This window comes from Haliotis rubra, unplaced genomic scaffold, assembly GCF_003918875.1.
Source record: "Haliotis rubra isolate DU_JTF1 unplaced genomic scaffold, ASM391887v1 Scf470, whole genome shotgun sequence".
NCBI classification, from domain to species: domain Eukaryota; kingdom Metazoa; phylum Mollusca; class Gastropoda; order Lepetellida; family Haliotidae; genus Haliotis; species Haliotis rubra.
In genome coordinates, this window is record NW_025767158.1 from 197,345 (window position 1) to 222,332 (window position 24,988).

At 40.7% G+C, this 24,988-nt stretch overlaps 1 protein-coding gene across 1 annotated transcript; it reads right to left on the reverse strand.

Moving 5' to 3' along the window:
* Nucleotides 1-9,188: 9,188 nt before the first annotated feature.
* On the reverse strand, nucleotides 9,189-24,670 carry LOC124290690. Its single transcript, XM_046727490.1, has 4 exons — nucleotides 24,546-24,670; nucleotides 14,450-14,614; nucleotides 10,570-10,699; nucleotides 9,189-9,903 (listed from the first exon to the last, which is right to left on the reverse strand). The coding sequence occupies exons 1-3, from the start codon at nucleotides 24,631-24,633 to the stop codon at nucleotides 10,644-10,646; spliced, it is 309 nt and encodes a 102-aa protein (XP_046583446.1). The 5' UTR covers nucleotides 24,634-24,670; the 3' UTR covers nucleotides 9,189-9,903; nucleotides 10,570-10,643.
* Nucleotides 24,671-24,988: the final 318 nt, after the last annotated feature.

The window sequence follows — 24,988 nt, forward strand, 5'->3', positions numbered from 1 at the left end:
CAAACCATGTATAACGCCACTAACGGTATCTGGTGGTCACGTTCGTTGACTTGTTTAATCGGATCCCAATTGCTCAGATAGCTTATGAGATGTCAATCACCGTATTGTCTGGTCCAGACTCATGTGTACATACAGACCGCCGTTATGTAACTGAAATATTGCTGAATATCGGAGGCATCACCCTATGATACAGCGTGGTGGTACAAATTCAAATGCAGTATACTACAAGAACAGTGATAATAGCAATAAAGACATAGATGGTCATATTCACCTCTCAGTAACAGTAAACCAATTGCAGGAAGGGGCCAGGCAGAGTGTCTCAGGGTGGAGAGTGATCACCCAAAATGCTTGTCTTTTTGAGATGTAATGTGTGGGATGAGAGACAATAACTTGCATCCTTATATATCCAAGAAAACTTGCTATAAAATTCCGCAGTATTATCATAGAAGGGTTCTAGTATATTGAATACACTCCCCAACTCTGTCTAAATACAGCACGGCAGTGCCCCTCACTTCCTCTACAGGTACAGTATATAACAGGTGGACTGACTGAGTTTGGTTTTACGCCGCTTTTAGCAATATTCCAGCAACAACACGGCGTGGGACACCAGAAATGGGCTTCACACATTGCGCCCATGAGGGGATTCGAACCCGGGTCTTCGGCATGACGAGCCAACGCTTTAACCATTAGGCTACCCCACCGCCCCTATAACAGGTGGAACATGCACAAGGTATAACGCTGCCTCTTAACTTCTTTGAGAAGACCACAGTATCCAGTGGGACAAAACCCGAACCCTAACAAACAACCTCAGAGACTATAAACTCAGGAAACTCCAAGAAGCCATCTACATCAAAAGATTCCAGCCATCAGTCAACCGTGACTAAGGTTACTACATACCTCCTGCGTACTACCAGCTGATTAAAGATCATCATCATCAATAATCCCCCATTTATGTATACAACGCATCATCCTCATAATCACCCATTTATGTATACAACGCATCATCCTCACAATCCCCTATTTATGTATACAACGCATCATCCTCATAATCCCCCATTTATGTATACAACGCATCATCCTCATAATCCCCTATTTATGTATACAACGCATCATCTCATAATCCCCATTTATGTATACAACCTAATTAATCCCCTATTTATGTATACAACGCATCATCCTCATAATCCTCCTCATAATCCCCTATTTATGTATACAACGCATCATCCTCATAATCCCTATTTATGTATACAACGCATCATCCTCATAATCCCCTATTTATGTATACAACGCATCATCCTCATAATCCCCTATTTATGTATACAACGCATCATCCTCCCCCTATTTATGTATACAACGCATCATCCTCATAATCCCCTATTTATGTATACAACGCATCATCCTCATAATCCCCCATTTATGTATACAACGCATCATCCTCATAATCCCCTATTTATGTATACAACGCATCATCCTCATAATCCCTATTTATGTATACAACGCATCATCCTCATAATCCCCTATTTATGTATACAACGCATCATCCTCATAATCCCCCATTTATGTATACAACGCATCATCCTCATAATCCCCTATTTATGTATACAACGCATCATCCTCATAATCCCCCATTTATGTATACAACGCATCATCCTCATAATCCCCTATTTATGTATACAACGCATCATCCTCACAATCCCCATTTATGTATACAACGCATCATCCTCATAATCCCCTATTTATGTATACAACGCATCATCCTCATAATCACCTATTTATGTATACAACGCATCATCCTCATAATCCCCATTTATGTATACAACGCATCATCCTCATAATCCCTATTTATGTATACAACGCATCATCCTCATAATCCCCTATTTATGTATACAACGCATCATCCTCATAATCCCCTATTTATGTATACAACGCATCATCCTCACAATCCCCATTTATGTATACAACGCATCATCCTCATAATCCCCTATTTATGTATACAACGCATCATCCTCATAATCACCTATTTATGTATACAACGCATCATCCTCATAATCCCTATTTATGTATACAACGCATCATCCTCATAATGCCCCTATTTATGTATACAACGCATCATCCTCATAATCACCTATTTATGTATACCACAGGCTTCACTTCCCATTGTGTAGTTTGCAGGCTTCAATTGTTAACGCGTTATCTAAGCCCTTGTGTTGTTATTGTGTCTGGCGTCCAGCCCTTGTGTTGTTATTGTGTCTGGCTTCCTAATCCCAATTGTACTGTACAAACATCTGCTCTAACTTGTATATATGCTCCTTCATCCTTATGCTGTTCATTACTTGCTTGATAACGGTGTTAGAACCTACACCGAAACGTCGCTCTCACAGCAATAAAGAGGTTGTCCATCCATATATTGCTTATCCTTGCGTGCTGCCTCATAACACCTACCATTTCATTCCCTTCTAGAACGCATTAGCCGAGGCCCAGGACAGGTGTCCTATTTCCGAGGGAACCGCCAATGTTCACGATCTCCGTCTCGACGCGCCCCCATGTGTCCAGTTCATTACGTCTTCAACTACAACGCTGACCGCACGCCGACGTTGATCGTGGAAGCCAGATGCTCTTGCTCCAACTGCCGGACCGGGAACAACGGCATCACCCGGCACCGCTGCATGCCCGTACACTACCACCGCGAGGTGGAGGAGGTCGACCACATTGAGAACTGCATCAACAAAGTCATCAGACGGTTCACTGTTGGATGTCAGTGCACAGCTGCGGAAGTTAGTCCCGTGGAAAGCGAGAGGCCTTCGCCTTAACGGTCTACATTATTTCTAAAGGCCACAGCTGCAGCTGTTTCCAGTTTGTTTCTCATGGCCGGCATCTCTTTCCAAATGATCTCCTTGTTGAGTGAGTGAGTGAGTGAGTGAGTGAGCGAGCGAGTTTGTTAGTTAGTGAGTGAGTATAAATTTACGCCCCTTTCAGCAATGTCCCAGCAATATCACGACAGGGGACACCAGAAATGGGCTTCACACATCGTACCCATGAGGGGAATCGAACCCGGGTCTTCGGCGTGACGAACGAACGCTTTAACCACTAGGCTCCCCCACAGTCCCCCTCTCCTTGCTGAGAGAGTGATTGCGTTTGGATTTTACCCATTTCAGCAATATCAATATTGGGACACCAAAAATTGGCTTCACACATTCTACCCATGTGGCGTAGGGGCCTGACGAGCGCACGCTTGTCGATGTCGAGGCGTGTGTCGATGTTTGTGTTTAGTTATATAGTTATACAAACCAATGATAGAAAGTATTTAATTGTTTGCTTAAATATGTGATTTATAGTTTTTATATTGATAGATATTATTTGCATGTTTATCATATTGCTTTGATGGTTTTTTTCCTTGCTATAGGAAACTTTAGGAATGTCTAAACCTAACAAAGGCCATGACTAAACAAAACGGAGGAAACGTTATATTCACAATTGACCGCGTTGGCATGTATGTGTGTCAATCAATACATACCATTAAAAAAAAGTAGGGATCATTCCATTGAGCGAGCATACCACTAGCCACTGCCAATGCATATGAGAAAAAGTAATATATATCCATACAGATGAAACATGTCCAAAGGAATGGAATAAATTGTCAAATTTCCCCTAGATTTCTCTTCAGCATCTGTTTCCTCCTTGGCTTCATTATTTGCATTTTATCAATCTTGTAAATCCAATATGCCCTACTTTATATGTTTAGACACAAATATGTCATATTGACAACGGTTGTTACAACAACCCACCCACCCCCACATCCACCCCAATCCCACACTTACACCTCACTTCCTAGAAAACATGTATTTTGGGGTTAAATATGTGATCTATAGTTATCAAACTGATAGATGCTGTGTTTATGTGTTTCATATATTTATATTAATGTTTTGTCCTTTCAATGAAACAATCATGCCCGAGTTACTCTGTGTTACCTGGTGGTGACTGAAATAAGTTGATGACTAAACAAGAGAACACTGTAAGGAATGACTAAACTAAAGGAATGACTAAACTAAAGGAATGACTAAACTAAAGGAATGACTAAACTAAAGGAATGACTAAACTAAACTAAGGGGATGAGTAAACTTAGGAGATGACGAAAGTTTTTCAAATTTACAACTGTATAGTCTTGTAAATGTCGTGATGACGGCAATTGTTTTACAGTTATGTTTTACAAACATTTACATTATTTCCATTTTACCCGGGTAGGCATTTGAATCTAATAATTTGTTATGTCAGCAATATTTCAGAGGTATACCATCGAAACAGTGCCACCGATTTTCCCAATAGTGATCGTGCTTGATATTGTTGCTTATATGTTTGGATAATTTGAAATATTTCGATATAACCATTCAAAATGTTCAATGTGATTGTTTTTCAATCATGAGACATATCATTGGCTGAATTGCAACATTGTTGAGAACAAACCTCAACCCTTTATGACGTTATCAATTGGCATGACGTCATCAGGACGATAGGTAAACATCCGTTATGTCCATATGTGTTGATATTTCATGCAATGTTTATCTAGCCTTGGTTTGGGCTAATTAAGGATAAATCTGGCTTTTGTCTAGTATTGAAATCTGGCTGTACGCCATGCGAGCTTGTATACCACATTGGTAAAGTGGAACATATTTTTGTTCTGTAATGTAGATTTTCTGACAAATGAATGCAGTATTTATTAACATTGACAGAATAAATTATTTTTTACTATTCTAACTTTGAATTTTTATTGACTTGGTGATTGCAGCGGATTGGGGCGATGTTTGGTCCAGATTATTCACAGGCTGCATTATGTAGCTGGCAGCTACTTGCACAAGGCACGTTTTCAATATGTGTCACAATTACTAGAGGTGTCTGTCTTAACCCACTCCAACCGGTACCACCTAGCCTGTGTAAGTTTTGTCTGGATGCCATATGATGTAGGGACTTTTACATAATCTCAGATCCGTGAAGATACGGGTTAGAATATTGATCTTCAGTAACCCATGCTTGTCGTAAGAGTCGACTAACGGGACCGGGTAGTCAGGTTCGCTGACTTGGTTGACACATGTCATCGCATCCCACTTGCGTGGAACGATGCTCATGATGTTGATCACTGGATTGTCTGGTCGCTGAGTGCGGCATTAAACATCAAACCAACCAACCAACATTTTGCAATAAAGGAACTATTCATACTTTTGCAACAAAGGAGCTCAGCATACTTTTGCAATAACGGGGTTCTTCATACTTTTGCAATAAAAGGAGTTTATCATACATTCTGGAATACGGTGGCTATAGAAAAGTTGGAGAAAGAATCTCATCTTGCATTAGCAATAAATATAGCTTATCATACTTATCATAGCTCGGCATTCTTTTGAAACAAAGGAGCTCGTCATACTTTTACAACAAAGGGTTCGCCATACTTTTACAACAAAGCAGCTCGCCATACCTTTGTTACGAAGTAGCTCAGCATATTACAACAAAGCAGCTCGTCATACCTTTGTTACGAAGTAGCTCAGCATACTTTTACAACAAAGCAGCTCGTCATACCTTTGTTACAAAGTAGCTCAGCATACTTTTACAACAACTGCAGCAGCATACCTTTGTTACGTCATACCTTTGTTACAAAGTAGCTCAGCATACAACAAAGCAAGGCTCGTCATACAACAATGCAGCTCGTCATACCTTTGTTACGAAGTAGCTCAGCATATTACAACAATGCAGCTCGTCATACAACAAAGCAGCTCGTCATACCTTTGTTACAAAGTAGCTCAGCATATTACAACAATGCAGCTCGTCATACCTTTGTTACGAAGTAGCTCAGCATATTACAACAATGCAGCTCGTCATACCTTTGTTACAAAGTAGCTCAGCATACTTTTACAACAATGCAGCTCGTCATACCTTTGTTACAAAGTAGCTCAGCATATTACAACAATGCAGCTCGTCATACCTTTGTTACGAAGTAGCTCAGCATATTACAACAATGCAGCTCGTCATACCTTTGTTACAAAGTAGCTCAGCATATTACAACAATGCAGCTCGTCATACCTTTGTTACAAAGTAGCTCAGCATACCTTTGTTACAAAGTAGATCAGCATACTTTTACAACAATGCAGCTCGTCATACCTTTGTTACAAAGTAGCTCAGCATACTTTTACAACAATGCAGCTCGTCATACCTTTGTTACAAAGTAGCTCAGCATACTTTTACAACAATGCAGCTCGTCATACCTTTGTTACAAAGTAGCTCAACAATGCATCGTCATACTTTTAGCTCATATTACAACAAGTAGCTCAGCATCAGCAATGCAGCTCGTCATTACCTTTGTTACAAAGTAGTCATACCTTCATGCCTTTGTTACCTTTGTTACAACAGTAGCTCAGCATACTTTTACAACAATGCAGCTCGTCATACCTTTGTTACAAAGTAGCTCAGCATACTTTTACAACAATGCAGCTCGTCATACCTTTGTTACAAAGTAGCTCAGCATACTTTTACAACAATGCAGCTCGTCATACCTTTGTTACAAAGTAGCTCAGCATACTTTTACAACAATGCAGCTCATACCTTATGCTTTTACAAATGCAGCTCAGCATACCTTTGTTACAAAGTAGCTCAGCATACCTTTGTTACAAAGTAGCTCAGCATACTTTTACAACAATGCAGCTCGTCATACCTTTGTTACAAAGTAGCTCAGCATACCTTTACAACAATGCAGCTCGTCATACCTTTGTTACGAAGTAGCTCAGCATATTACAACAATGCAGCTCGTCATACCTTTGTTACGAAGTAGCTCAGCATATTACAACAATGCAGCTCGTCATACCTTTGTTACGAAGTAGCTCAGCATATTACAACAATGCAGCTCGTCATACCTTTGTTACGAAGTAGCTCAGCATATTACAACAATGCAGCTCGTCATACCTTTGTTACGAAGTAGCTCAGCATATTACAACAACGCAGCTCGTCATACCTTTGTTACGAAGTAGCTCAGCATATTACAACAACGCAGCTCGTCATACCTTTGTTACGAAGTAGCTCAGCATATTACAACAATGCAGCTCGTCATACCTTTGTTACAAAGTAGCTCAGCATATTACAACAATGCAGCTCGTCATACCTTTGTTACAAAGTAGCTCAGCATACTTTTGCAAAACAGAACTAATGATAGTGTACAGTAACTGTACTCATCGTTCTTCCACGGCACATGAGCTCATCATACCTTTGCACATTATACGTTAGCTCTTTATACTGCGTGGTGAATAGAAGCGAAAAAACTCTTTCCGCATCCATAGGACATTTCTCCTAAAAGCAGTATCGATTGTACAATTCTATAATTATCATGGGTGTACATTTGTTTTACTAGTATTACACGTGATCGGAAACAAATCGAGCCCGGGCTAGACAATCCAGTGATTGTCACCATGCAATACGATGACAGAGTGTGTGTTCATGAATCACTATAAAATCGTGATGATACCAGGTGTTCGCTAAAAGGTGGGAGTATTCTGCCCTACCGGCATACCAACCCAGCTAACATACAACGTTTTTGCAACGTTGTTGGAAGGTTGTAGATTGGTAGCGTCCTGACACAACGTTGTCTGCGGCAGGGGTAGATCACTCGCTTGCTTTCTTTACCATTTGTACTAATTAGCGTGTGCCTCGTCATGCTCCAACGCACACAGTGACTTGGTTCGTTCCCAGCGCAACTTCGGCTGCGTTTAACAGTACTTCAGCCAGTTTATTATATCAGTCGGAAACTATCGGCAAACTATAGCATAAGCTATACTGTCAATATGATCGTGCATGTTTCCTTGAATATTTACACAGATGTGAACAGTGCTATTATGATACATGTTTGAATTGATCTGTTACACAATTAAAATGTCTCACTATGTTTCAATGCTTTTCTGTTTATGTTGAGTGCTGATGAGTTCACCTTGCCTTTTTCTCTCAATTTCTAAATTATTTTCCAAATTTTACAATGAATGAATGAATGAATTATATGTAAATGAATGAAAGAAATAGAGAAAAAGAACAAAAGAAACAAATACATATGTGAATCATGAATGAAAGAATAAATGATACACCCTGGCCACCCTTCCCCAAATATTTTAAAGAACACAAAACTATCGCTAGCACACGTGTTAACATCAGCTGTCGTTTTGTTGTACATTAGTAAGTTAGCATTCCGATATCTTCCTGCATGTGTGGGATGGCATGGACATTGACAGAATGTTAATTGACACTGTCACACACTCCTAAAATACAGAAAGTTTAAAACTATCACAAAGCGTTGAAAAGGCCTTTCCAGTTTTGTCAAATACTAAGATCAACAAGAAAGAAAGAAGTTTTAGAACTATAACACTCAAGCATCACAGGCATCAATGGCGGATCAGAACAGATCACCAGATATTTTTCACACACCTCAAATACACCCTAACAATTTTTCTAAAATTATAAAACTATCACTATTACTTGCAAATACCCTTCAACTGAAGGTATATTCCCTCATAAAAATTAAAGGTGTATGTGAAAGAAGTTTTTTAGAATAATAACTAGAAACACTCAAACATCGGCCTGTAGTATTTCTATGGCGGATCGGGGCGATGGGGTAGCCTAGTGGTTAAAGCGTTGGCTCGTCACGCCGAAGACCCGAGTTCGATTCCACACATGGGCACAATGTGTTAAGCCCATTTTCTGGTGTCCCCCGCCGTGATATTGCTGGAATATTGCTAAAAGCGGCGTAAAACTAAACTCAGTCAGTCAGTCAGTCAATGGCGGATCAGATCAGATCAGATGTCTTATTTTTCACACACCTCCAATACACCCTAACAATTTTTTTGAAATTATGAAACTATCACTATTACTTGCAAACACCTTCCATACAGTAAAGGATGTTATTCGAAAACGTAAGGGAGTTCATACCTTTGTAACAAAGAAACGCAGAAGCTTTCCCATAAAATATTTCATCATGCCTTTGGAGAAAAGAACTCATTATGGTGCTGGAACGGGGAAACTATTCTGCTATTCTATTATTACTGAACGCTTGCATGTCGAGCCTATCTGGAGACGTGCATTTTATGATATTGGTTGCATCGACATCTCTTCAGGGAAGGTTATGCTTGAGGGAAATTGTCGACTTGTTGCCCTCACCGACAAACTCAAAATGTTTTACACATTTTATTGAGCATAATTTACATCATAATTCCAATAGTATATTTTACTGAAACAACAAGGCAATACTTCATCCTATCTGTTATTGTATATAATTACGTTAAAAGTTATGTGACACATATCGGAAGGGTTAATAATACATTCGATCCTCCCTTTGCTATTTTCCTATTATGGAGCAAAAGGGCCATATATAGTACCTACTTTTGTAATATGACAACCCTTGACAAATCTCACCCCCTTCCCCCCACCCATACCTAACTTTGGACAAAAACATCACAAGTTCATGATGTAAACACCCCCCTTACAACACCCTCCACTTGGTGTTGTCATCTAAAGAAATATTTTCTTCGTTAATCCTCTAAATCTCTAATATAAAATTACATGTCAAACTCCTGGGTTGTTTTTTTTAAAAACCCATAAAAGTATGGCTTTTAAAAATTTTAACAAGTCTCTAAGTTTTTTCTCAGACACATATTCTTGTTTTGTTTTTCATCAAATCTAAACACTGAGGAGTTCAATCTTGAGTCCACTCCATAGTCGCATGACATCATCCTATTGTCCCTTGTAGAACAATGTACACAGTCAACAAGCCACACACAACCAGTCGGATCCTCCACATGTCCACACCCAGTATGCTGTAAGCATTGTTCTCATCTTTTTCTGTTTCCTTGGGTAGATGCGCATCCAACTCCACACTGCCTGGCTTACCTGCGACAACAGAAACCAAGTCGATTAGAAACTCTAACGGAAGTGTCTAGTTGGTTCACAAAATGAAGCTTTTAAGTGATTAAGTTTAACTGAGACAGCCTAAGCATATGATTATGAGAAGACTCGAAGTGATAGAGTGTTCATTGGAGGTCCTGAAAAAAAAGGCGCTAAATATCATGAATCGGAAGCAAACCTGTGAGCTGAACTCTCAATAATCGGATCCTGATGCAGATAAGGTGAATAATTCAGCCTGCTACATTTTAGACAAGACGATGTATGAATATATAAATATGGATAACGTGAACACGGGGATGAACAAAGAAACACATGAAACTTTGGTAATAATATTAAACACTATAAGAGTGAGTGAGTTTAGTTTTACGCCGCTTTTAGCAATATTCCAGCTATATCACGGCAGGGGACACCAAAATGGGCTTCACATGTGGGGAATCGAACCCGGGTCTTCGGCGTGACGAACGAACAACGCTTTTACCACTACACTACCCCACCGCCCCAAACAATATAAGAAATGAAAAAGGATAGTAAAAACGGAGGTACGATGTTGTGTCCAGTTTTATGATCAACTGCATGCTGAAGGTGCGGGGTGCAGAAAGAATAGAAGTAGTGTTCAATTTTAACCATTTCTTCTTTGCATGGTTTACATACCCATGGGGCCGCCATTACAACCGCTGTGTCCACAGATGCACCACACTTCCAGGTAGAAGGGGTAACACCCTACTTTAGGCAGGGGGGTTCGGTAGGAAAGGCTGGTTGTCCGTACATCCCCGATATATCACTGCAAACATACAGACAATTAACACTGAAACTGTTGGCATTCCAGAAACTGGTGCATGGAGTGAGTGAGTGAGTTTAGTTTCACGCCGCACTCAGCAATAGTCCAGCTATATATACAATCCAGTCATCAATAGCATGAGCATTGATCTACGAAACTGGGATAGGATGACATGTGTCAATCAAGTCAGCGAGCCTGACCACCCAATCCCGTTAGTCGCCTCTTACGACAAGCATGGGTTGCTGAAGACCAGTTCTAACCCGGATCTTCACGGGTACTCCGTGGACTCCAAAAACGTACAGTTGTATTATGAATGCCAGCTAATGTTGTATTTCACATAGCGATGGTTCGATGCAGAGTCTCACAAATTACACTCCAGCTTGAAAACGTTATACGTATCTTAATGAAAATGTTGCCATTATTGGCATGAGTATATTTAAACAAGGTATTCTGCTTGGGTAAGACTACAGAATACCGGATACCTTCCGACATCTTTGAAAGCACGCGAACTTACATAGGGTTAGGGTAAGGTTTAGGATTAGGGTTAGGGTTAGGGTAAGGATTAGGGTAAGGTTTAGGGTTAGGGTTTGCGTTAGGGTAAGGTTTAGGGTTAGGGTAAGGGTAAGGGTAAGGATTAGGGTAAGGTTTAGGGTTAGTGTTTGCGTTAGGGTTAGGGGGACGTGACACCAAACAATATGGCTGGTAGGTATCCGGTATTCTGTAGGTGTACCGAAAATGGTAGTGTAATCGAAATACGTCTCGAGTGCGTGAGTGAGTATGGTTTTACGCCATTCCCGCAATATCACAGCAGGGGACACCAGAAATGGACTTCACACATTGTACCCATGTGGGGGTCTTCGGCGTCACGAGCGAGCTTTAACCACTAAGCTACCCCACCGCCCCGAAATACGTCTCGAGATATCAACACTTCGGTACAAGCAGAGGTACACCTACAGAATACCGGATACCTACCAGCCATATTGTTTGGTGTCACGTCACCCTAACCCTAACGCTGCATGTGGATGGGTGAGTGCGTTAACTTGGCTTTAAACAGAATTTCCGTAATATGTTGTATGTTTGATGGGAAAAAGTCGAAGGTGATGCTCATCTCAGACATTTACACCCAAGAAGTTATCAGGGCGAAAACTGGAACAAAGGAAAGAGTTTATGAAGATAGAAGACACGCGTAGAGGTATACACAGGAAATATCTGATAGTTTCATATGGGGCTAGTCATCACAGTAGTAGTGATCTCAGTTTTCAAATCTGGCGGATTGTGGAGGTAACTTTCAGGAGGACATAATGACAATCGTATACAGTTAAACACCTTTGTGTTGAAGTTGAAGGGATCTACGAAAATGTGTCGAGGTTCGACAAAACCGTGGTATGACGACTAAATGCATCTGTAGAATAATCAGGAGCTATTTTAAGATTTTATCTCGAAGCAACCGTAATTTCCACATATCAAAGCTCAACACAGTAGTGTTTGGCTATTTGCGTTCAATGTATGTCTTGGTCGCTGTGCAGAGTTGCGAGGTTCGAATCTTATATTCACCAAAGACCAACATACGAAATGGTAGTCAAACCCAACTCTGTATATGTAACACAGACAAATAAGAATATATAGTATGACCAGAAATTATTGAGAATTTTAGGAATATGTTTAATTGGATTTCTAGTATAAACAACCTTGACCAGATATCAAGTGCTTGGTTTCATTCAAGAGAGACAACTCCGTTAATCCTTTTTCATTAGCTTGTGAAGAGTTATCCCCCTTTGTTTACTTGCTCGCAGACGACATTTTCAGTGATCCTCAGTATGGATGATTTAGAGAAGAGGAAGTTGATTTTAGAGTATTATAACAAGGACATCAGATCAGCTAAAGTGATTTCAAGTAGAACAGGCATCCCTTTATCCACTGTTTATCGTGTTTTGAAAAATATTGCAGATGGATATGGCATTGAGCACCAGGGAGGCGCAGGTAGGCCAAGAAAATTGACTGTCGGTGACAGGAGGCGGCTTAGTATTCTTGTTTCTAAAAACAAACGAAGGAGTTTAGAAAACTTAAGGCTGGATATGATTGATAGAAGAACTGTGGCAGTCTGTAAGGAGACAATAAGAACTGAGCTGCATGCAATGGGTTGTCAGAAAAGTCGAGGAATTCCATCACCGATCATGAAACCTGAACAAAAGGAGCGAAGGTTGAACTGGTGCTTACAGCATAGAAATTTTAACTGGGACAATGTTATTTTCTCAGATGAAAGTTCTGTGTGGCTGTTTCCTAATACATTGAAATTCTCGACCAAACAAACTGAAAAACCTTTGTATTAGCGCCAAAAGTACAATACGAAATTTAACGTGTGGGGTGGCATATCTGTGTTGGGGCAACGCCCCTCTGTGTATTGGAAGGGAATATGAACAGTGAGCAGTACACAGATATTCTCGAGGGAGATTAACTTCCATCTGCTCAGGTGTTCTATGGAAAAAAAATTATTTTCCAGCAGGACAACGACCCAAAACATCGTTCAAAGCATTCACAGGCCTGGTTTCGGACCCAAAATATGACATTATTAGATTGGCCAAGATATAGCCCTGACCTAAATCCAATAGAAAATGTTTGGGGACTTATGAAGGAAAGTGTCAATAAGAAAAATCTGACAAATATTGCTGAAATGAAAGAAGAGGTGGTCCGATATTGGGACAGCATGGACCACGACTTTCTAACTTCTTTGATCAGTAGTATGCCCCGCCGCATTGTAGCCTGCATTGCTGCCCATGGTGACTTGACAAAATACTAACTGTTCACCTGTCTTTGAATCTGGAGTTATGTTCTGCTAATTATTCACATTTAATACGTGAGTAATGAGTGAAACAAAAAAAATACAATCTTTAATTTCTCAATAATTTCTTGTTGTACTGTATAATTGAGCGCTAAGGCAGTTATAAAATATTTATGTCAATATATTAACATCATATTGGACATAGTATACAGAATAGGTATCCAGTACCCATGCTTGTATCCCTCTTGGGATTCGGGGAATAAACGGTCTCCTGTATCATCCCATGATTGTCTCTCTAAAAAACGAGTTGAAGAAAAGTCGTTCCCGATATGTCCTACCTATCTCACTGTGGGAATCCGAGAGCATGGTGTTGTTGTACAAAACAACCTTAGCGTTAAGGCTATGTTGTGGTATGTGAGCTACGGTCACCCTAGCGCTAAGATGCTTTGTACAACGACACCCAACGACACCCAGGGTCCATTTCACAAAGCTATCGTACTTTGACATAGACTTACGACAGTCGTAGCTTTACGATAGCTTTGTGAAAAGGGACCCTGGGTGTCGTTGTACAAAGCGATCAGGGTCCGGATCCCACAAAGCGTTCGTAGCGCTACGATATTCGTAAGCCTATTTGATAAACTATAGAGTTACGACAGGTCGTAACGTTACGAACGCATTGTGGATCGAGACCCAGGTCCTTTGTTCCCAATACTTATGGCCGTATGGGTATTTAGGGACAGAGTCGTAGGTACGAATACGGAGGATCGGGTGGTCACAATGTCTGCCTTGAGTATGATCAGTCCGGACGAAGTTTACCATATGAGTGATTAAATTATTGACCTGTACATAGCTCGGATACAGCTGGAACATCCGGAATGAATGAGTTTGGTTTTACGCCGCTTTAGCAATATTCCAGCAATATCACGGCGGTGGAATATCCTGACTGATAGTGTCGTATAACACCTTTCACTCACAGTCTGGGTTCTGGTCGTCTGTCCTGGTGTAGCAACTTCCGGTACAGTTGATCTTCCACGTCCACGGCCCCACGGAGCCGTTCTTGGGGCAATGAGGCTGGAACACACCCTCCACTATGTTGAAACACTCGTAACAGACTATTTGACCCTCAGCAGCATTGAACTCTGAAAAATATGTTATAATTATTAGAACGATATAATATCATAATTATGTAAACAATATGATATTATAAGTATTAATCGGTGTGGATACATAATAGCAGTAGCAGTAGTAGTAGCAGTGGTAGTAGCAGCAGCAGCAGTAGTAGTGGCGGTGGTAGTAGTAGTTGTTGTAGTGGCAGTAGTTGTAGATGTGTATATAGGAGTAAAAAAACACCACTGTGGGCATCTTTGAAGTACTTATAACCAGCTTCCGGTTCAACGGAGTGGAACAAGAATAAGCAGAAATTAAATACAAAAATCATATTGCATAGTTTTACCGTTAAACTGTTGGGGATTATTTTTCTTACCTGCCGTCCTTATTGTTAGAATTTTCGTAACATCTATTCTACAAAAACACTTCTGGCGTAACGGGTAAATGAAAGCAGATTTAAATTTAAGTCCCCTGTTCCTTTACTCCGTTGAACCGGAAGCTGGCAGGGGTAATGGAGGCAAAGAACGATTTGACATGCCACGAGTGGGGCTTAAAATGTTTAATTAAATATATTGTACGTGAGTAATTATTAAATATGAGGCTGGAAATCTGAGAGCACAACTCTGTGAGGAAATGGGTGTCTATCTTTGATGATGGCGATATTTTATTTTGATATTAAAAATATTTTGCGAACCGAAGCGAGCGAAGCACGTTGCCAACCTATGCTCGCTTCGCTCGCATATGGAAAAACTGGTCATTTTCTCTTTGTTGCGCAACCCTAAGTGCGCTACAATTTGCCTGTGGCCAAACAGAACGTGACATGTAAAAAGTGTGACTGAAATATGACACATACTTCATTACACTGGAAACACACCCACCCTCCGCCTATGTTACACTTCACGTTTAAACAAGTTGATCAGCGTATGTGTGTAGGTTATGATCACATCACCTTCAGCGTATGTGTGTAGTTTATGATCACATCACCTTCAGCGTATGTGTGTAGTTTATGATCAAATCACCTTCAGCGTATGTGTGTAGCTTATGATCAAATCACCTACAGCGTATGTGTGTAGTTTATGATCAAATCACCTACAGCGTATGTGTGTAGGTTATGATCACATCACCTACAGCGTATGTGTGTAGGTTATGATCACATCACCTTCAGCGTATGTGTGTAGGTTATGATCAAATCACCTACAGCGTATAAAGATGTAGTTTATGATCAAATCACCTACAGCGTATGTGCAGTAGTTTATGATCAAATCACCTACAGCGTATGTGTGTAGTTTATGATCACATCACCTACAGCGTATGTGTGTAGTTTATGATCACATCACCTACAGCGTATGTGTGTAGGTTATGATCAAATCACCTTCAGCGTATGTGTGTAGGTTATGATCACATCACCTACAGCGTATGTGTGTAGTTTATGATCACATCACCTACAGCGTATGTGTGTAGTTTATGATCACATCACCTTCAGCGTATGTGTGTAGGTTATGATCACATCACCCGCAGCGTACGTGTGTAGTTTATGATCACATCACCTACAGCGTATGTGTGTAGTTTATGATCACATCACCTTCAGCGTATGTGTGTAGATAATGATCACATCACCTTCAGCGTATGTGTGTAGTTTATGATCATATCACCTTCAGCGTATGTGTGTAGTTTATGATCACATCACCTACAGCGTACGTGTGTAGTTTATGATCACATCACCTACAGCGTATGTGTGTAGTTTATGATCACATCACCTTCAGCGTATGTGTGTAGATAATGATCACATCACCTTCAGCGTATGTGTGTAGTTTATGATCACATCACCCACAGCGTATGTGTGTAGTTTATGATCACATCACCTACAGCGTATGTGTGTAGTTTATGATCACATCACCTACAGCGTATGTGTGTAGGTTATGATCACATCACCCGCAGCGTACGTGTGTAGTTTATGATCACATCACCTACAGCGTATGTGTGTAGTTTATGATCACATCACCTTCAGCGTATGTGTGTAGATAATGATCACATCACCTTCAGCGTATGTGTGTAGTTTATGATCATATCATCTACAGCGTATGTGTACAATTTATCGCTACGTTGTATGTTTATAGTTTGCCAAACCAAAGGCAAATTGTAACGTACTTAGGGTTGCGCACCAAGAAAATGACCAGTCTTTCCATATGCGAGCGAAGCGATGAAAGTTAACAACGAAGTATTCCTCGCTTAGTTCGCAAAATATTTTTAATATCAAAATAAAATATTATCATCAGAAGCCGATATATGGTCTCTGATGCAACATTTCAAGCGCAAATTGTGGCATGTCAAATCGTTCTTAGCCTCCTTTACCCTGCCAGCTTCCGGTTCAACGGAGTGAAGGAACAAGAATAAGCAGAAATTAAATACAAAAATAATATTGCATAATTTTTACGTTAAATTGTTGGGGATTATTTTTCTTACCTGCCGTCCTTATTGTTAGAATTTTCGTAACATCTATTCTACAAAAACACTTCTGGCGTAACGGGTAAATGAAAGCAGATTTAAATTTAAGTCCCCTGTTCCTTCACTCCGTTGAACCGGAAGCTGGCAGGGGGTAATGGAGGCGAAGAACGATTTGACATGCCACGAGTGGCGCTGAAAATGTTGAATTAAATATATTGTACGTGAGTAATTATTATATATGAGGTCGGAAATCTGAGAGCACAACTCTGTGAGGAAATGAGAGTCTACTTTTGATGATGGCGATATTTTATTTTGATATTAAAAATATTTTGCGAACCGAAGCGAGGGAAGCACGTTGCCAACCTTTGCTCGCTTCGCTCGCATATGGAAAGACTGGTCATTTTCTCTTTGTTGCGCAACCCTAAGTGCGCTACAATTTGCCTGTGGCCAAACAGAACGTGACATGTAAAAAGTGTGACTGAAATATGACACATACTTCATTACACTGGAAACACACCCACCCTCCGCCTATGTTACACTTCACATTTAAACAAGTTGATCAGCGTGTTAAAGTATGGATCTAAACCCCAACGATGCAGACAACCTCTGTCAGAACTGATACCTCGCCAACTTAAAAGTACTTCAAAGATGCCCACAGTAGTGTTTTTTTACTCCTATATACACATCTGTGCATTTGCCAACAGTTTGACAGGACGAACATGGACGCCCAGTGTTCCGTCATCCCTGTATGTATCAGGTCAACAGTCCACAAGGATGTACAGCAGGTCGCACCCCCGCCATTGTCTGACGCACCGTCTTCCGCACGCCTGTTTGCCGTGTCAACAAAACCTCACTGGGAGATCAGCAGCCCTGACACTGATGGCGTACTCCAAGTGTATGGGCTCTTTAGGGACGGTCCTCTCACTCTGTCTGTACGTGCTGTGCTTCTTAATGGTACGAGGGCGGTGGGGTAGCTTAGTGGTTAAAGCGTTCGCTTATCACGCCAAAGACTCGGGTTCGATTCCCCACATGCGGACAATGTGTGAAGCCTATTACTGGTGTCTTCCGCTGATATGATTGGAATATTGCCCAAATCGGAATAAAACTAAACTCACTCACTCACTCTTGATGGTACGACCTTCTTGGACAGCAGATGGTCGGAGAATCGTTAAAGACATCACATGGTCCTTGTTGTTACTCTGCCTGGTATCGGCAATGAGGTGATAAAACACCTGGGCTCGGAGTAAATACATTACGTTTGAATATCTTAGAGGGATAGTGAGTGAATTAGGTTTTACGCCGCTTTTAGCAATATTCCAGGAATATCACGGCGGGGGACAACAGAAATGGACGTCACACATTGTACCCACGTGGGGAATCGAACCCGGGCCTTGGGCGTGACGAGCGAACGCTTTACCCGAAAGCCCTTTTAGCAGATTAGTGAGTGAGTGAGTTTGTTTTACGCCGCTTTCAAGCAATATTCCAGCAATATCCCGCCGGGGGTTTATCAGAGTAAAGAGGATGTACATGATTTCAACCGTGGACTGAAGACACGACTTCTATTCAAACAAAGCACAAGGCGGAATGGAAACATTTTGCTTGACAGTGCTAAGCACAAAGTGTTTTAGCTTTTTTTTTATTTTCAGAGTGTGTGAGTGAGTGAGTATTAGTTTTACGCCACACTCAGCAATATTCCAGCTATATGGTGGCGATCTGTAAATAATCTAGTCTGGACCAGACAATCCAGTTATCAACAGCATGAGCATCGATCTGAGCAATTGTTATTCTCAGAAGAACCCATCAGCGGAATTAGGAATGAAGAAAATATTTTTCGGTTCTTCGAGTTAATAAATCAAAGGAAAACTGTTCACATTTTCAAATCTATCTTACTGCAATGTGGCATGAAAACTATTTTCAGAATTCGTGCATGACTTAATTCCGACAACAGAGCTACCTATGGCCGGCAGTTGATATAACACGGACTTGCCCAGACTGGTTTCTCTGATTATATATCTATGTTTAGGTTGCTACAGTAAGTCATTGGGCGGGGGCTGTGTATTTTGCAATTCACACAAAGAATGTTTCCTGGTTATCAGACATAAATGCCTTACATTACAAAGAAGATTTATCGACCTGATATATTGATTTATGTTGATATGATGTACTTTTCACTTCCTCCGCCATTTCTGTACAATCGTAAATAGATTTCAAAAGACATCAAAAGATGTAGTTAAGTCCGTGAAATAACTGGTAGTTATTTTTGTGCCGAAAGACGGCAACATTGTGAAATCCCTACCTAAGCGTATCGGTAGCGTTAGGCAACAGTTTATTGAAAAATGATACTACACCCTGATATCAGTTCCCACTGGCGGACCTCATTTGCATATTTATCCCATCTCGATACCAGATTCATCGCATCGATAACACTTTCCAATTTATAATGAAAGAGTGAAACATCGTCATCTCGCGCAGGACGTCATATTACATCAAATGATAATGGGGTCGTACACATCTGTTTATATCTCATAAATATGATTCCGACCAGCGCAGGGCTCTGATAGGCGGGGTTATTCTGTGGCAGGGCTCAAATTCCGTCTATTATCATAATGATTTGACAGTGTCTACATTTTACCTCACGACATGCCTATACTTATTACGTTCAAGACGTCAAAAATAGTGGCGTTCCAAATCGGATGGCTTAGTAGTATGGGGCGTCACAGATTGCATAGTTGTCTCCCTTTACTACGCCAGGATCTATAGGTAACTGGTTTGACGCCCAGATTGTGATCATTTACCTATGAGCAGTATACTCGTGTCAACGCTATCAACGCTTCGACTGGGATTTTACCCACATCATGTTATCAGGAAGTGTTAAATGATTGTTAAAAATACATTTCAAAGAGACAGTCAACCAAACTTGCCCACTCACCCTTGAAAGACTTATACATATCATGGTCATGTACTAAACATGTCAGCGCCCTTGCAAACATTGTCGCTTGCTCTGCTTATCATAACATTTCGAAAATCTCAGTCCGATTAAACCCCTGCTTGTCGTAAGAGGCGACTTACGGGATCAGGTGGTCAGGCTCGCTGGCTTGGTTGACACATGTCATCGGTTCCCAATTGCGCAGGTCGAAGCTGATGCTGTTGATCACTGGATTGTCTGTGTCCAGACTTGATTATTTACAGACCGCCGCCACATAGCTGGAATATTGCTGAGTGCGGCGTAAAACTAAACTCACTCACTCACACACTCTGAAAATAAACAAAAGCTAAAACACTTTGTGTTTAGCACTGTCAAGCAAAATGTTTCCATGCCGCCTTGTGCTTTGTTTGAATAGAAGTCGAATATTGCTGAGTGCGGCGTAAAACTAAACTCACTCAATCCGATTATGATTGCTCGTTTTTCACCACTCCATCGGCTATTTTTCACCACTGCTTACAAGTGCGTTTCACCAATATTGCAAACGCCGTGGTTTTTTGTTGTTGTTGTTTTTTTTTTAAACTAATCTAACACGCCGAGATATAATGAAGTACTGTCCAAAGTGGCATTTATCGTAACTCATTTTCGAATTCCTTACAAAATAATTGAAAGAAATATGACGGCTGCAGGATTATATAACGTCAGTACAAAAGAATTCCTAGTTGTGACATCCTCCGATTCCAGTTAATATGAAGGAATAAATAACCATGAAAAATAATATAAATGAACAACTAAAAATACAATGAACACACCGTAAGGACTCAATTTTACCGGAATAAATTTAATCATGAAATAACGACAAAAGGTCATGTCGACCTACGGGAGCATTCGTTGTACGAGGTGATTGTGTTGGAAGATCGGCTGGTGTGTTGACAAAGTGAACTATGACGGGTCCCACCAACTTGTCAAATTTGTCGCGTATCTCTTCAGCCGAATTTTTCACTGCTGATTTTTATACCGTAAAAATCCTTCGAGGTTGGCTGTCAAGTTCTACCACAGAGATGTTAATCCCAGGCTCTTTCACGTTGGATACATTGCCATTGAGGCTATTCAGACAATGTTTCTGTTTCCCTGTCAACTGCTGTTATTTATTAAACGCCCCTCACAGGCCGTCTGTCGGACATGATCCCGTGATTTTGATGTTTAATGTCGGTGTATAATAAATGAAGTAACATGGCGACGGTTATTGATCGGTGAACATGCGCACTCGCTGACAGGAAGTGGTTCAAAGGTTATTGGTGACGTACACTCATCGACAGGATGTCAGAGCGGGATCGTGTTGTGTGGCATTTTCGAAGGTCATATTTTTTCAGTCTATAACACATCAGTTTCTTTTCAAGATCGGCGATGAGGTCAATTACAAAAGGTTTTCTTTCTCGAGACATTCTTGTACAAGGTGATTAAGCAACGGTTACTTGCAAGGACAGGTTGTTGATCGCAAAATTAAATTGTATGTTGTTGTGGTGACAGTACAACAGTACAAATTTTGTGTATTGATGACATGCTACGACATGTAATAATAATAATGGCAATATATATAGCGCCTGTTTCCACACACTCAAAACGCCAACATATTAGTACCCCGGATAACCCAAGCTGCCTGTTAAAAGGTTATAGTCACATGACTTATCCCACCGGGTACCCATTTTCTCCTGGTGAACAGGCAATTTTACACAAACTCACTTGCCTAAGGTGAGACCAGAGGTATCACATGTGCTTCGTTGTGGGGCAGGACTGAAGTCCTAGAAACTCTCAGGAGTCATCTGCCAAACACGGTCAGTCATCCAAGACTCTCACCGCCCAACGTTGCTTAACTTCATGTGATTTGTAACCGCCTCCCTGGTGTAGTGGTTAGAGCGTCCGCCCGGAGACAGGAAGGTCGCGGGTTCAATCCCCGACCGCGTCATACCAAAAGACGTTAAAATGTGATACTTGTTGGTCCCTGCCTGGCGCTCGGCATTAATAGGTACAACAAGGACTGGTCGGCTCGGAGTCAGTATAATGTGTCTGAGTGGGGTATTCATGCTTCACTGCAGCATGGTATCACAGTGGGCTAGCACTATAAAACCAGCTTAAGTCTGGGCTAGTACAAGCAGCCGCACCTACACATACACACGCATTCACGTCGTCATATGAGCGAAATATTCTCAAGCACGACGTTAAACCCAATTTCACCTCACCTCACCTCATGTGATTTGTGACCTGAGCTCTATGCACAGGACCACACGCCACCATGTTGTAAAAGATGATCTTAGCGCTACATAGCACCACACTGTAAAGTGTTGCTACGGTAGATGTACAGTGATCTATAGTGAAAAGCATACAGTTTGCGTTTTGATATTCTACCACTCTCTGTATATTAAGACTAAAGAATGTCGTTTGTACATGTCACAATACCGTTCATTGTAAAGTATACAGTGCTGTCTTATCAATCCACACTATTTACTGGAAACAATATTCTGTGTTGTCATCTTGACACGCTACATCGCTGTTCATTGTAAAAGTATACAATGTTGTTATTTTACAAAACTGTCCAGTATTTTGAAGGTGCACAATACGTTTAAGCCATGCTACAGAAATATTTATAGTAAACGCGTACAACGTTGTTATTTTGACAAGCTACTACACTTTTGTACAAGTGTACCATGTTGGTATTTGACATGTACAACAACTGACTGACTGAGTTTGGTTTTACGCCGCTTTTAGCAATATTCCAGCAACATCACGGCGGGGGACACCAGAAATGGGCTTCACACATTGTACCCATGTGGGGATTCGAACCCGGGTCTTCGGTGTGACGAGCCAACGCTTTCACCCACTAGGCTACCCAACACTGGTTAATGAAACATGTTTGTATTTTGTCATATTGCAACAAAATGTTTGGTATACACTGGTGTTAATTTGGTATACACTGGTGTTAATTTGGTATACACTGGTGTTAATTTGGTATACACTGGTGTTAATTTGGTATACACTGGTGTTAATTTAACATGCTTCAATAGTATCTATTGTAAAAGTATACAATTATACGTTTGTCATAATACGACAATTATGCAAAAGTTTTGACATCTTACATTGTGAAAATAATTCAAAATAAATATTGTTACTTTGACATGTTACTACACTGTTTATTACTACTACTACTACTACTACTACTACTACTACTACTACTAGTAGTAGTAGTAGTACATGACTACTAGTAGTAGTAGTAGTAGTAGTAGTAGTAGTAGTAGTAGTAGTGGTGGTGGTGGTGGTGGTGGTGGTGGTGGTGATGGTAGTAGTAGTCAGAACGCCCATCTCAGGAGGAAAAATGATTCGTAGTAACAGTAGCGTAAACGTCACCGTGGCCCATAATCCAGTCCCGAAAGGAACAACAAACTGTTCAGGCGACGTCTAATCATATCTTGGCGACGATCTGAGACTCTGATACTGGGCAGTATTTTGACATGCTGGAAGCAGTCTCGGATTTTTTTCCTGTGAATTCATGATCCGGCGCCCTCACCTCAAAGTAAGATAAAAACTAAAGTCGATTTATCATATTTGTTAGGGACTTTATCGGACTTGTTCAACCAGGTCAGGGATCGAGGGGGTTGCTGCAGAGGAGACTAGACTGTGTGCCGGCCAATTTACTCCAATCCCCTGCTCTCCAACCTCGCCCTCTTCACAAACACAGGATCTGCTGGGATTACGGAAACAACATGGCGAGCTGGTCGTCGTGGAATTCGCCGCCTTTTGGCACATTTGTGGCTGATTCGAAATATGAAACAAGTCATTGTTTTCATTTTTCAAGTTATGTTAGTCGCATGTTGCGAATATTGTAAATATGCGCGGTTCGTTAAGCAACACAGACAGTTGTGGGATAATAATGTCGCAAAGCAATTATGGGAAACGTGTCCGTTGTGACAGTCATGCGCAATGGCCATAACCAACACGACTCATCAGCGTCAATCGTTGTCAACAATGCCATATATTGTGAAATCAAGCTAGTTACAGGAAAATGTTGTTTTTTATCTTGCAACGATCGGTAACGCGAACAAATGAAAAGTCTCGCTCATGAGCAATTTTATATGTTATGAATTGATATTAACTAGCACGATACCGTTTATGTATTTATCAATCAAATTATGTAAGGAACATTTCAAATAATTAAATTTTAATTGTTTTTGTGGTAATAAACTGGGTGAAATTATAAACATAAACACGGGATAAATTTCCAGGATGTGACGCGGTCACAGGTCCGTTAATCCGATGCATGTGAAAAGCTGAAAAGGCTAGAACATTTCTCAAAAGAATTCGTGCTCTGAGTCTCTGACTTTTCCCAAATACATTGTAGCGGAATTTCATTCCGTACACGTGTACGTGTAATAGTTAAAACAACAATACACAAGAGAAGAATACAAGGAAAACAGCAAATCATCTGTATCCTGTTTCACTACTACTTATCACTTCAAGTAAGGGTTTGCTGACGCGGAGCGCTATGAGGGAATTCATACTGTAAGTGAATACAATGTGTGATCCATAATAGTAGTACTTACCATCAGAGGTGGCAGGTATCACGGCAAACGTCAGCAGAACTAAGACAACTGTAGAGAACGTCGTGGTAAGATGAGCCCTGGTCGCCATATCAACAGCGACTGATAGTCCGCCGTGGCATATCCGCATCCTTCAACACATGGCATTAGTTGTTTGACAAAGATCATCAGTCTGTTTACTCTTTCTTGTTCGAGTAACGGTGAGGGTAAATTTGCATTGGTTTGGTTAACATTGTATCCAAGTCAAAAATAGATCGTTGTGCACTGTTTACACATCAACAACAACAATCAAAGGCTGGTCTCCGATTTCAAAGGAGTGATCCTGTTTAATTTGTTGATTTAGGATTTACACCACAATTGCCGTGGGGGTTGTCAAATTTAAAGAAGTGTGACAGAGAAAAGGAGTTCTTACAGATATGATTCCTATTTCATTTATTTCCAGTGGA